This window comes from Ogataea philodendri, assembly GCF_020536065.1.
Source record: "Ogataea philodendri strain CBS6075 chromosome Unknown scaffold21, whole genome shotgun sequence".
Taxonomy (NCBI): domain Eukaryota; kingdom Fungi; phylum Ascomycota; class Pichiomycetes; order Pichiales; family Pichiaceae; genus Ogataea; species Ogataea philodendri.
Genome location: NW_025763804.1, coordinates 37693 through 49564, shown reverse-complemented (window position 1 = coordinate 49564; position 11872 = coordinate 37693). Strand labels below are relative to the sequence as shown.

At 47.2% G+C, this 11872-nt stretch overlaps 13 protein-coding genes across 13 annotated transcripts; 4 read left to right on the top strand and 9 right to left on the bottom strand.

The window, feature by feature from the left end:
- Positions 1-92: 92 nt before the first annotated feature.
- On the top strand, positions 93-1787 carry OGAPHI_000514 (uncharacterized protein; the record flags this gene model as incomplete). Its single annotated transcript, XM_046206313.1, has 1 exon — positions 93-1787. One exon carries the CDS (start codon positions 93-95, stop codon positions 1785-1787), a length of 1695 nt encoding a protein of 564 aa, XP_046064590.1.
- OGAPHI_000515 (uncharacterized protein) lies at positions 626-892 on the bottom strand (the record flags this gene model as incomplete). The annotated part of the gene is made up of 1 exon (XM_046206324.1): positions 626-892. The coding sequence occupies one exon, from the start codon at positions 890-892 to the stop codon at positions 626-628; it is 267 nt and encodes an 88-aa protein (XP_046064591.1).
- Positions 1784-3904, bottom strand: OGAPHI_000513 (uncharacterized protein; the record flags this gene model as incomplete). The annotated part of the gene is made up of 1 exon (XM_046206302.1): positions 1784-3904. One exon carries the CDS (start codon positions 3902-3904, stop codon positions 1784-1786), a length of 2121 nt encoding a protein of 706 aa, XP_046064589.1.
- A 175-nt stretch (positions 3905-4079) lies between these two features.
- OGAPHI_000512 (uncharacterized protein) lies at positions 4080-5075 on the top strand (the record flags this gene model as incomplete). The annotated part of the gene is made up of 2 exons (XM_046206291.1): positions 4080-4331; positions 4668-5075. The coding sequence occupies 2 exons, from the start codon at positions 4080-4082 to the stop codon at positions 5073-5075; spliced, it is 660 nt and encodes a 219-aa protein (XP_046064588.1).
- A 44-nt stretch (positions 5076-5119) lies between these two features.
- Positions 5120-5437, bottom strand: OGAPHI_000511 (uncharacterized protein; the record flags this gene model as incomplete). The annotated part of the gene is made up of 1 exon (XM_046206280.1): positions 5120-5437. The coding sequence occupies one exon, from the start codon at positions 5435-5437 to the stop codon at positions 5120-5122; it is 318 nt and encodes a 105-aa protein (XP_046064587.1).
- Positions 5438-5540: 103 nt separating this feature from the next.
- OGAPHI_000510 (uncharacterized protein) lies at positions 5541-6182 on the bottom strand (the record flags this gene model as incomplete). Its single annotated transcript, XM_046206270.1, has 2 exons — positions 5541-5712; positions 5782-6182. 2 exons carry the CDS (start codon positions 6180-6182, stop codon positions 5541-5543), a joined length of 573 nt encoding a protein of 190 aa, XP_046064586.1.
- On the top strand, positions 5551-6582 carry OGAPHI_000509 (uncharacterized protein; the record flags this gene model as incomplete). The annotated part of the gene is made up of 1 exon (XM_046206259.1): positions 5551-6582. The coding sequence occupies one exon, from the start codon at positions 5551-5553 to the stop codon at positions 6580-6582; it is 1032 nt and encodes a 343-aa protein (XP_046064585.1).
- Positions 6583-7470, bottom strand: OGAPHI_000508 (uncharacterized protein; the record flags this gene model as incomplete). The annotated part of the gene is made up of 1 exon (XM_046206248.1): positions 6583-7470. One exon carries the CDS (start codon positions 7468-7470, stop codon positions 6583-6585), a length of 888 nt encoding a protein of 295 aa, XP_046064584.1.
- Positions 7471-7635: 165 nt separating this feature from the next.
- Positions 7636-7959, bottom strand: OGAPHI_000507 (uncharacterized protein; the record flags this gene model as incomplete). Its single annotated transcript, XM_046206236.1, has 1 exon — positions 7636-7959. One exon carries the CDS (start codon positions 7957-7959, stop codon positions 7636-7638), a length of 324 nt encoding a protein of 107 aa, XP_046064583.1.
- On the top strand, positions 7652-7981 carry OGAPHI_000506 (uncharacterized protein; the record flags this gene model as incomplete). The annotated part of the gene is made up of 1 exon (XM_046206225.1): positions 7652-7981. The coding sequence occupies one exon, from the start codon at positions 7652-7654 to the stop codon at positions 7979-7981; it is 330 nt and encodes a 109-aa protein (XP_046064582.1).
- A 61-nt stretch (positions 7982-8042) lies between these two features.
- Positions 8043-8801, bottom strand: OGAPHI_000505 (uncharacterized protein; the record flags this gene model as incomplete). The annotated part of the gene is made up of 1 exon (XM_046206214.1): positions 8043-8801. The coding sequence occupies one exon, from the start codon at positions 8799-8801 to the stop codon at positions 8043-8045; it is 759 nt and encodes a 252-aa protein (XP_046064581.1).
- A 232-nt stretch (positions 8802-9033) lies between these two features.
- On the bottom strand, positions 9034-9318 carry OGAPHI_000504 (uncharacterized protein; the record flags this gene model as incomplete). The annotated part of the gene is made up of 1 exon (XM_046206203.1): positions 9034-9318. The coding sequence occupies one exon, from the start codon at positions 9316-9318 to the stop codon at positions 9034-9036; it is 285 nt and encodes a 94-aa protein (XP_046064580.1).
- Positions 9319-9373: 55 nt separating this feature from the next.
- On the bottom strand, positions 9374-11707 carry OGAPHI_000503 (uncharacterized protein; the record flags this gene model as incomplete). The annotated part of the gene is made up of 1 exon (XM_046206192.1): positions 9374-11707. The coding sequence occupies one exon, from the start codon at positions 11705-11707 to the stop codon at positions 9374-9376; it is 2334 nt and encodes a 777-aa protein (XP_046064579.1).
- Between the last annotated feature and the right edge of the window lie 165 nt (positions 11708-11872).

The following is an 11872-nucleotide window of genomic DNA, read 5'->3' as shown; positions in this document are numbered from 1 at the left end:
CAGAAAGCATAGCAGCAGGGCTGAAAAACAGAATATCTAGATGCTGCAGCCGTTTCTATAAATTGCATACCAGCCACAACTTCCTCGAACACATGGCTCCTTTTTCTTTGGACCCTGTCCAACAGACCGTCCCGTTCGGAGAATACATCTTCCGCAGAATCGAGCTTCTTGGAGTCAAGTCTGTATTTGGCGTTCCCGGAGACTTCAACCTTGGGCTTTTGGAACACATTTATTCCACCAACGTCCAGTGGTACGGTGGATGCAACGAGTTGAACGCCGGCTATGCTGCTGATGGCTACGCTCGAGCATCTCACAAGTTCGGCGTTCTGGTTACCACGTTTGGCGTTGGCTCGCTATCGGCCATGAACGCGTGCTGCGGTGCATGGTCTGAATTTGTTCCCCTGTTGCACATTGTCGGTGCCACATCAACAGCGCAACAACTGTCTGGCCAATTGATCCACCACGTTGCTCCCAAATCGACCTTGTCGAGACCAGTCAACCACTCCATCTACGCAGAGATGGTCGAACCAATTGCTTGTAAAGTCGAATCCATCATGAGTCTCGACAAAGCTCCTGAGAAGTTCGACTACCTGCTCAAAGAAATCATCGATACCAAAAAACCAGGCTACTTATTTCTGCCTTGCGACCTGGTGGATAAACCTGTTGATGCCTCGAGACTGGAAACTGTGGACTTGTTCAAACCAATAGAACCAGTTCCAAACGGTCTAGCGTACCAGATTGCTTCGCTTGTATTGTCCAAGCTGTACTCTTCCGCCCGTCCAGTCGTTCTTGGCGATATCCTAACCGACAGATTCGGTCTCACAGAAACCCTGAGAAACTTTGTCCAAGCTACCAAAATACCAAATCTGTCCACTTTTATGGGCAAATCCATTTTAGACGAAACCTTGCCGTGGTACGTTGGTGAATATAATGGGAATGTCTCCAATCCAGACTCTCAAAAGTTCGTCCAAAGTTGCGACCTAATGCTCCATGTTGGAAATTACCCAAATGAAATTAATTCCGGCCATTACACTTTCTACCAGAACATCAATGACGTGATATATATGAACCACGAAGGAGTCACTATAGGCGGTCGTCGAGTTAATGTCAGTTTCGTTTATGTTCTTCCTTTGGTCCTGAAAATGTTGAATGTGTTCAAGTTGAAACCGTTCCGGATTCCGTCATTGAATAGAGAGATCAAGCAAGTGCAGTCAAACACGCCAATTTCACAGACCCAACTGATCTCCTCGCTGCAAAAGATGGTCAAGGAAGATGACACTTTGGTGGTTGACACAGGAACAGTGATGTTTGGATTACCCGATCTCCAATTACCCAAGAATACCAGACTGATCGGGCAGCATTTCTATCTGTCTATTGGAATGGCTTTGCCATGTTCGTTTGGAGTTGCAGTTGCACAGCGTGAAAATGGATCTAATTCAAGACTGATCTTATTAGAAGGGGACGGAGCCGCTCAGATGACAATCCAGGAGTTATCTGCCTTCATTAAGTACGGTTTCTCGCCCTTGATTCTTGTCCTGAACAACAGTGGCTATACAGTGGAAAGAGCTATTAAAGGTCCAATGAGAGAATACAATGACGCTATGCCTAATTGGAAGTGGACCCGGATTCTTGAAGTGTTTGGATCGAATGATAGCGAGTCTGTTAAAGTGAGAGAGGTGGCAGATTTGGAAAGCGAGATAAAGAGCTTTGGCTTGAAAATAAAGCTTATCGAAATCGAACTTGACAAAATGGACACTCCATGGAGATTTGATTCCATGTGTAACTAATTCATATGATAGTCAATAAAGTCGTTCACACTTAGTTTGATGAAGTCGTTCAGATGAGGTAGTAAGTAAATGTTGAACATTTTATTGTTCAAAACCAGACTCAAAAACCGCTTGAACTCGATTATCACCTCGTCAGACCGTGCGTCTGTTTCTTTGTAGTAGATCGATGCAATTATCAAAAGTTTCTCAAAGGACTTTGGACCATCTGCTTGAATATAAAGAGCAGTCAGCAGTCTCTCAAAACATTCTGGTCCTCTGGATTTTAAAAATTGGTTGATAGTTCTGAACAGCTGATAAACCTTTCGTTTGGCTAAACCAGAATCTGTCCCTCTTTCAATTAAAGAGGAGACAGTTTCAGCAAGAGCACGCAGGTCAAGTTCAAAACAACATCCATTGAGCCAGTAATACGTGGGTGGTAAAGTCGGTGTGAACTTTTGATAAGTTGGGAACAAATTGGAGTTTCCTTTGACTATAGCTTCGTAATGCTCGAAAAGCGGTACCTTGGCTGGAGGAGCAAAATCTGGCTTATATGGGTAATCAACAGCAAGAGGCAGTACAATGTGGTTGTCTCTAATGAAGAGGAGAAGTTCGGGTTCCAACGTGTAGTCTTCAAACTCGGTTTCGTCTAGCTTGAGGATTGCGAACTGACGGTAACTTTTTAGCTGTGCGGAGTGTAGATGAAGTCTGAAAGCTTGGAAGACCACATTCTCAAGTTCATAAACGTATCTTGTTAGTGTCTGGTAGATTGTAAGGTCTCCATGATGCTCGGAGATTAGGTTGTCAACAGAATTATTGAAGACTGCATGGAATCGAGGAATCTCTGAGCTTGGAGGAACTGATGGAGTGAAATTGAAACCTAACGAGAAATAGTTGGTTTCCGTTGGTGGAGCAAAGAATTCGGCAGACTTTTCAGGATCGACTTTTGGGAATGCAGGATTCCAAGAGTCGTCAAGATTGAGCTTCTCGATTGGAAGTTTCGGGGTTGAAGACTGCTGGCTGCTACTTCTTCTGAAGAGCTGTTTGATCTTTGAGTCTGACGACGATCTTTTGCTGTTTTTTTTCTCCAGTGGGATTATTTCATCGTTGCAGTACAGCTGGTTGGAGTCTATATCGAGAAACAAGTCCCAAGAGAGTTTCTCTTTGAACAGCAAATTCGAAGTTCCAACAATGTAGTGGGGCAAAGTGTAAACCAGATCGATCGTGGATAAGTCTAGTAAAGGATAGCATGGATACTTGCCGTCCACAATTAGGAGAAGAGCATGAAGAATGTCGACAAGTTCGTTGTAGCACGAGTCGTACGAGTAGAGAATGATCTTCTTTTTGAGAATGACGGCGTTCAAAAGAACATGCAAGGGTCTGACGTTGTGGTACGGAACCAAAGAAGAAAGGTGGTGGTCAGCTAGTTTCAAGTCCCCTGTCTTGATTAAAAATTGGCGCAACAGCTGCTCCCTTTTCAAGTCAATTCCGTACATGGCAAATTCAGATGAAACGAGTGAGTATGCTGGGATCTGGATCGGGAACTTTGTTTTGCCCAATTCAATATGGGTCTTGACCAGATGACCTGATTTCGAAAACTGGTCGAGCGATTTGGGCAACGGCACGTTGAACTCCTCGAACCTGCTAAACAGGAACCGTGCGTGGCTACCTGTATGGTATGCCTCGAGCAGCTCCGCAAATTTGAGCTTGTTGAGTTCTTTATACACCTGCTTAAGGATCGAGGCATTGTTTGCCCCGGTGAGTAGGTTGTGCAACAGATATGTCATCAGAGGCTTGAAAACGTCGAAAATAGGAAGTCTTGTCAAGATCGACAAAGCCATAGCTGTACCGTTTCTGTAGGTGTCATCTTTTTGGAAGTAGCTCAGTGTATATAGATACACTCTCTGAGAATTTGGATCTGAAGAGTCCCAGTGGAGTTTCCCCGTGGAAACGTCGATAAAAAGAGGAACCCAGGTGTAATGGTTTGTGTTGAGATACTTGTGTAAATTCAGGGGCATCAGAAGATCCACCACATTGTCCAGCTCGTCTATGGCGGGCTCTTGCGGGACCTGGTTTCGGATCTCGAGCCCTTTCGACTTGTCGAACTCCGAAACAAAGATACAGTCAAGCGTTGGGACCATTCACAGGATAAGATAATACGCACGTAATTTGTACCTTTTGGGTAACTGAGATTTGGACAGTTGACGCGAACAAGGGTTACCCGGACTTGGAACTCTGCTCTATTTTTCCGTCTCCTTTCGCCATCCAAAAAAAACCAGCACTTTTCTTCGCCCAGCAGAACAAGACCAAGAACTCATGTCGTCGTTAGAACAATCATTGGATGCGATCATCGCCTCCAACAAGAAGCCTGCTCCAAAGAAGAAGGCCGTCAAGCCGGTGAAAAAGGCCGTCAAGCCTACCAGAGTCGGCAAAGCTGCTGCTGGTAAGACTGCCAAAAAGCCTATTGTGATAGCAAAGCCTGCGCCATCTCCGGCCAGTGCTGTTGACTACGCGTCAAAAGTTGTTGTCTACGGATTGCCTAAGGACATCAAGAACGATGCTGTCAAGGTATGTTGAGACTCGGGGAAAAGACACGACCATGAAGGTGATGACATGGAAATTAAGCTGTAAACGGACCAAATGGATCTGGGCTACCGAGCCCCGGGGATCCGATATGTGCAAGTTACAAGTTGTGGATCGCGGATACACTATTACACGTGTTTGTGGGTTCTTATTATTGTTCTGGATTGTTCTGATTGTTCTAACGACGACCCCGATCGCTTTCTGAAAAATTTGCACAGCCTTGTCCCATGCTTAACTTCTCTCATCGATATTACTTCCGCCATGCTTTCCCTCAACGAGTGTGGTTTACTAACGTTTTTTTAGGAATTTTTCCAGTCGCAGGTCGGTGGTGTTAAAACTGTTTCGCTTTCGTACAACGAGAAGGGTCAATCCAAGGGTATTGCCACTGTGATTTTCCAAAAGTCCAAGCAAGCCCAAAAGGCTGTTGAATCCTACAACGGAGCTCCTATTGACGGAGGAAAGACCACCTTGAGACTCGAATTGATCGTCAACCCGGCCCTCAAGCCACTGGCGTCCAGAATCGTGCCTAACCGTGTCTCTGTTCCAACCAAGAAGGCGTCTCCAGCTAAGGCCACAGTCAAGGGAGCCAAGGCCAAGCCTGCGAAGGCCGCAAAGCCTGCTCCAAAAAAGACCAAGCCGGCCAAAAAGGCAGCTCCAAAGAAGAAGAAGACTATCGAGGAGCTTGACCAGGAGATGGCCGACTATTTCTCTACCAACGATAAACAGTAGTGTATTTTTGTATACTATATTCAAGAAAATTGTATTTTATTACTTTAATCCCGGCTTCTGCCCCAAAATGCAAGCTTGTCGCCCTGTTTCCGGCTCATGTAACTGCTTCCAGCTCCTTCAAACTCGCTCTTACGTTTGTACAGTTCCTGGTCGCTGCTCTGTTCGGGGAATCCGGGCTTCACGTCTGCAATCTGTTTCTTTTGCTTCGAGTCGAACGAAGATGTCTCCTTGATGTACTGCTGTTTCCGACGAATCGTCACTTTCGACTTCACAAACACGGCAGTGCCGACCGCAAGAGTCGCAAGAAACAAAGTCTGCTTCCAAAACTGTTTCAAAGACGGAAGAGTTGGTGCAGAGGACATGATTTAGGAAAATAAATTTGTCAGTCTCCGTATTTGGAAATTTTATCATTACCCGATCGTGATTAGCCTATCTTTAATAACTTAATCAACTTGGTGATTCACTTTATTTGCCCATGTCTAAGGAAGTCGATTCTCTTGCCCATGGGATTGCCGGTGGGCTTGGAGGGCTCATCTCCATGACTCTCACGTACCCATTGGTCACGTTATCTACAAAAGCCCAGGCTTCTACTAAAAAAGCCAAAGACCCAACAATCTCGAAAGAAGCGCTCAAAAACCTGTACAACGGTCTGGAAAGTGCATTGGTGGGCATAACTGCAACAAACTTCGTCTACTACTACTTCTACGAGCTCACCGGATCGAAACTGAGGAGAGATAGGTCCGTGTCGCTTAAGAAAGGCCTCACTGCCACACAAAGTATCGTGGCTGGCCTTGTGGCTGGTGTCATCTCGAGAGTAGCTACAAACCCAATTTGGATAGCAAACACAAGACTTACGGTGCTCAAGAGGTCCGCAAGGAAGTCTGCCCCATCTAACACAATCCAGGTGATTTTGACGATTTTGAAAAAAGAAGGCTGGCGCAGTCTATTTAGCGGTCTTGTTCCTGCTCTGTTCTTGGTCTTGAACCCAATCATCCAGTACACCATTTTTGAGCAGCTAAAAACTTTGATTGTCACCAGACGCAAACGGAAACTCAGTCCTTTTGACGCGCTGCTATTGGGTGCGTTTGGTAAACTGATTGCAACCATCGTCACGTATCCTTATATCACCGTCAGATCCAGAATGCATCTCCAAAACATCAAGGATTCTCAGTCCCAGCCGGTTACTGCCAACTCGGAGGCTTCAAGCAACCCGGCCGATAGTGTCCAGTCGCTGCCGGACGACATCGAGTCGTCGTCGCAGCTCCCTGATATTGAAAAGCCAGAAACCCCAAAAAAGCAAGGAATGGTCTCTTTGATGTACGACATTGCGAAAAACGAGGGAATTGCAACGTTCTACAACGGACTCAGTTTGAAGCTACTCCAGAGCATTTTAAGCGCAGCGTTCCTTTTCTATTTTAAAGAGGAGATTGTCCTAAAGACGGACTATGTCATCCAAAAGACCAAGCGTGCGAAGCGTGGACTTTCAACAACAGAGAATGCTATCTAGTTAATTCCACATCCTTTTCAAATGCTCGTAAGAGTAGAACATGGCTGCACTGGCGGGAATCGTCTTGACAAGCGTGATTCCCAGTCCAGAATAAAAGCCACGCAATCCTCGCGCAGAGTGCACGGCCTTGATCGCGCTCGAGACCGATTTGTGGTGTTCGCTGGTTTGCAAGACGTTCTTGACCGTGTCGGCAGGAAACAACGAGGCGTTGTACCCAACTCCAGCCATGGCTCCAGCTATCAGCAACTCGTGCGTTTTGTAGTTGTAGTCGGGGCCCTTGTCGCCACGGAAACACTCGAGTGTGTACTCGTAGCACCCGAACCACGCAGCGGTCCCGCCGGCCTCGCGCACCAGCGTGGACGACTGCCCTTTCCAGAACCCTCGCAACCCGTACTGCGTGCGGATCTGGGAGATCACGTGACCCAGGGGTGTGCGGGCTGTTTTCTGAGATTTGAGGTTATCCACCTGTAGTTGGCACTTTACAAGCTCCACAGGGGTCAAGATGAAGCTGGTGACCATTCCACTGGCACAGCCGCAAGCAAGTCGGTACCCAAAGGGCAGTTCTGTGTTGATTTTGTTGCCCTGATACAGATTAATCAGATCTTGTGCCATCTTGTAACTGAAAAAAAGTGAACTAACTTCCATGGAGGCTCCCATCATTGGCGACAAAAGACCTTTCCAAAAGCCCTTGAAGACGCCTTCGTTATGGTACGTTTTAGCAATACAGTCCCAGGTGGAGGTGAACAACGGTTCAGGCAGAGTCTGAGAGTACTGGAGTCTGACCTTGACGGTATCGAATGGGTATTCGATAACCTTACCAATGGCCCCCGATACCGAGCCCACGACGATCTCGCGCAGCGAGTCGTTGAGCATGGACTCCTCAGTCATTATTCGATCTTAATAATTCCCCGTGTTAAACTTTAGCAAGAGCAGGGGATCACGTGATGTCTGCAAATTTTTTTGTACCCTATATCAAAATTTTTCATCACGAATTTAATTCTTCACAGAACTAATCAAAGGATAGTCTGCTGAACCAGCTTAAACGTGATTATTCTACAGTTCCCGAGAAATGAAGTACTTAGCTGCATACCTTTTGTTGCAACAGGGTGGTAACGCCTCTCCTTCTGCTGCCGATGTCACTGCTCTCCTTGAGTCTGTTGGTGTTGAAATTGAACAAGCCAAGCTCGACTTGTTGATCTCCTCTGTTGACGGTAAGTCCGTTGACGAGTTGGTTGCTGAGGGTGCTTCCAAGCTTGCTTCTATGCCAGCTGGTGGTGCTGCTCCTGCTGCTGCTGCCGGTGCTTCTTCTGGTGCTGCTGCTGAGGAGGCCGCTGCCGAAGAGGAGGAGGCCGCTGAGGAGGAAGAAGACGACGACATGGGTTTCGGTTTGTTCGACTAAATGTATAAATCAAGCGATGTCATTAATTCTATCATATTCACTGCGTAGACAAGGCGACGTTCTATTTGAGGTCCACCTTGAGTTTTTCCTGTATTTTTTCCGCAAACTGGCCGTCTTGCAGCTTCTCTTTCACCATGGCCAGCAGGATCCTGGTCTGCGACACCTGGTTCACCAGCTGGTCGTTTGTGTTGAGCACCAGGTTCTTCTGGAGCGTCGAGTCCGGGTCCTGTGTTGGTTCCGTCAGTTCCTCGAGCTTCTTTCTGGTTTCCCGGTAGTATTTCGTCTTGCCTTGCAGTTCAAGCAGTCTGGCTCGGTTCGACGACAGCTGCGCCTTGACCAGTTGATATTTCTCGAGCAACTCCGGATCTTTGGCCGTCAGCCGCGTCGATTCCGGAAGCTCGTCGATCATGCCCATAACCTCTTCCTGCTTCAGGTCCACCACCCCGTTGATGTTTATGTTGCTTGCTCCGCGCTCGTCATTGTAGTTACCGTTCAGGTCCACCAATCCCTCTGGTTTGAAGTTGATCAAGATCTCGTTCAATTCCAGCAGTTTGCGTTTTTTCTCCAGGTCCAGTGCGTGTTCGTTGTTCAAGACCTGTTGGATGATTTGCAGAATCGCTTGTCTGTGGAAGAACTGGCCGTATCTTTTGCTTAAATACTTGTTTGTGGAATTGAGCACGCGGATAATGTTGGTCTCTGTCACGTCGTCCTCCTCCACGCTTTTCACAAACTCGCGCACCTCTTTATCGAAGGCCAGCGGCTTGCTCACGAGCTTGGTCTCGTGGTCTAAAACCTTTTTGAGCTGTTCGTACGTCGCCATACGCGTAATAATTTACTTTTTATTTATCAGTGATTTCACGATAAATAGTTTGTAAAGGAAGGTGCAAAAGATAGGCCACTATATGGACTCTCCCAACACAGCTATACTATGCGTAATACAAGTTTAATAGTTAGCCAAACATTCTGAACAGTTGAAGTCCGCCTTCTACAACGTCTCTGCTGACTGCTCCCAAATTTAAAATACCCAAGATTTAAATATTTCACGAAGTATATCAATTAATTGCAATCCGATCGGAATCAAACGTCCAATCAGAGATTTCGCCCATCGACTCATCGGACGCTTGCAGACCCAGAAGACGCCAAATCCAAGTCAACCAGCTCTCAGCAGCTTGCTCTTTCACCAAAAATTCCGTACTGGACTGATAGTCGCATTCGGTTGCAAAACTTGCCATTGCGCGAACATGGCGTGCCTCCATCACATGCTCACCCAGCGGCAAGACACGATCAACGGTATTCATGGTGGAAATAGAGACAATACTAGATTTACGGAAAATCATAAACAAATTCGCAACGGGAACAGTCTATTATGCCTAATTATATGTGACACATCACTTAGTGCTTCTTCATGGGAGCAATGACACTGCCGTGTTTAGCAATCACCTTTGGCATGGTGAGCCGCTGGTGAGTATCGCGGCTGGTCCACTCTTGCCCAATCGGTTGTCTCAGAGACCGCTCGTACTGCTCCATGGTTTCAAACGGATATGGAACAGCTCCGGCCTGGTATTTAGCATTCTTCTTGTTGACACGCTCATTGATGATCACCCCACGCTTGTTCTTGTCCTTTCTCTTTTCTATTGGAGCCACACCATTCACCTTCTTGATAATCTTCTTCTTTTTCTTCTGGCTACCACCGGCCCAGTCGCCCCAACCAGGAAGACCAACATCAATCTCTTTGTCCCCTTCGAGCTCCTCGACTTCGTGCTTCTCTTGCTCAAACTCGGCCACCACATCGTCACCGGCAAACGCCTGTTCGATCAGGTCTTTCTGTTTGAACACATGGACATCTTCCTCCTTGTCACCCTCTCCTTCGTACTCGTCGTCCAGTGTATCTCCCAGAGAAATCTTGACTTCCTCAACTTCTTCTGCGCGAGCTCTCTTCTTCAACTTAGCGGCGTTCTTATCTATTTTGGACGATTTTTCGTCAATAACGCGAACCTTCCCTCCCTTGCGTGTATCATCGCTAACCAACCAAGGGTTCTCCTCGGCCTGGGTCTTGGTCTTTTGCTTTTTGGGTTTTTGCATCCGGTTCTCAAGACTCTTTTCGTTATCGTCGTTGGCCTCTTGCTCGGCCCGTCTCTTCACGGTCTGCCACTCCTCAGCAGCAGCAGCGGCTCCTGGAGTGTACACTCTTCTTCCGGCGTTCTTGACCACATTGGCAACCTGCTCATCGTCACTTTCGACACCGTAGCGCAACTCGTCAGCAAGCCGTTGGTTTTCTCTGCGCTCCTGCTCCTCTGCTCTTTTCATAAAGTCCATGGCCATTAAACCTTTACCAAGCTTCGACCGCAGCTTCTCTTCGGCTTCAGATGGTTCTGCCTCCTCCACATCGATGTCGGAAACACCACGGTCGTCAGAATCGTCTTCCTGGTCGCGTCCAAGCTGTTTCTGACGCAACTTCTCGCCCTGACGGAGCATCTCCTCTATCTCGTCTCTAGTCTCTTTATCCTTGGAAAGTCCGCTCTTGATCATTGTCTTGGCCCACTCGGAGTTGTTCTTGTGCTTGAGACTCATTCTTTCTGCGGCCCGCTTGTAGTCTAAGTCTTCCTCGTCCTCGTCGGACCCCTCAACAAGGTCCTTGTTGCGCTGTCTCTCCTTCCTGAGCTTCTGTCTGTAAGTCTTGGACTTGATCTTCTTAAGTCTCTTGGCGTCCTTCTGTCCTCTGTACATCAGTTCTCTCATCAAACGGAGCTCATTGGTTCTTTTAGCGAGCTCCTCTTTAGTCATTTTGGCGGTCTCAATCTCTTCGAACAGATCCTCAGACTTCTTGCTCTCAATATTCGAATGTTCAAGTAATCCATCGAGTTTCGAATCCAAGTCGGTCAATGGAACATCGGCAGGCTGGAAAGACGACGGATCATTATGCTTCACACTGTCCTTAGCAGGGAACTTGAGCACCTCAGCACGCCGGTTGGCTTGAATACTGTCTGTCCATTTCTCAACCTCCTCCTTTTGAATATCGTAGGCAGCCCGTCTCTCGTGTTTCTTTTGGATGCTTTGCGGGAGCGGAACAGCAAGCGGTTGCGAGGTTCCCTTTTCAAGTAGCAGCGGCTGCTCGGTCTCGATATCGCCCATCATCTCGGCAATACTCAATTTCTGTCCAGAAGTCGGCACTCTATAAGAATTCTCTTCACTCTTGTCGTTGATTAAAACTTTGTGCGACTTAGCAGCGTCTTTACTGCGCAGCTGGCTCATCACTGTGGAAAGCTCGTCATTTTCGTCATCAACCTCATCAAAAACATCTTCGCTGTCCTCTTCATCCTCAGACTCACTTTCACTCTCGTCAGAAACAATATCATCGTCAAGAACAAGCTCGGATCCTCCGTTCTTTTGCGCATCGGCGTCGTCTCTGGCCCAAACCTCAGACAAAGGAATCAGCTCGCTTTCGTCTATACTGTCGTAACCGGTATCTTCTTCGCCCTTGTCCCGCACAGTTTGAGAGAACTTGGAGTTCAGAACGTCATAGTCGTCGTCGGAATCCAGCGCCTCGTCAGAGTCCAGTTCCTCGTCCTCGAACTCTTTCCCATCCACAGTCAAAACACCGGACTTAAACTTCTGATTTTCCGCTTCTGATCCACTGTCATCACCATCAATTCCGTTGGTCTCCTGCTCTGCAATCTGCAGAGCATCCAAAGCTCTGTTCTGAGATCTGCGACCTCTTCTAGCCATAATTGCAAATCTGAATATTTTTCAAATATTTTTTTTTCCAGGCCGTGCAAAATCCCGTGGCAGAATATATTTTCTGTTGATTATCTAATATCGCACCATCTCCCACAATATTAGGTAAGCAGACAGAGGATGCCCCATGTATAGTCGGCGCCTGTATGCATTCGC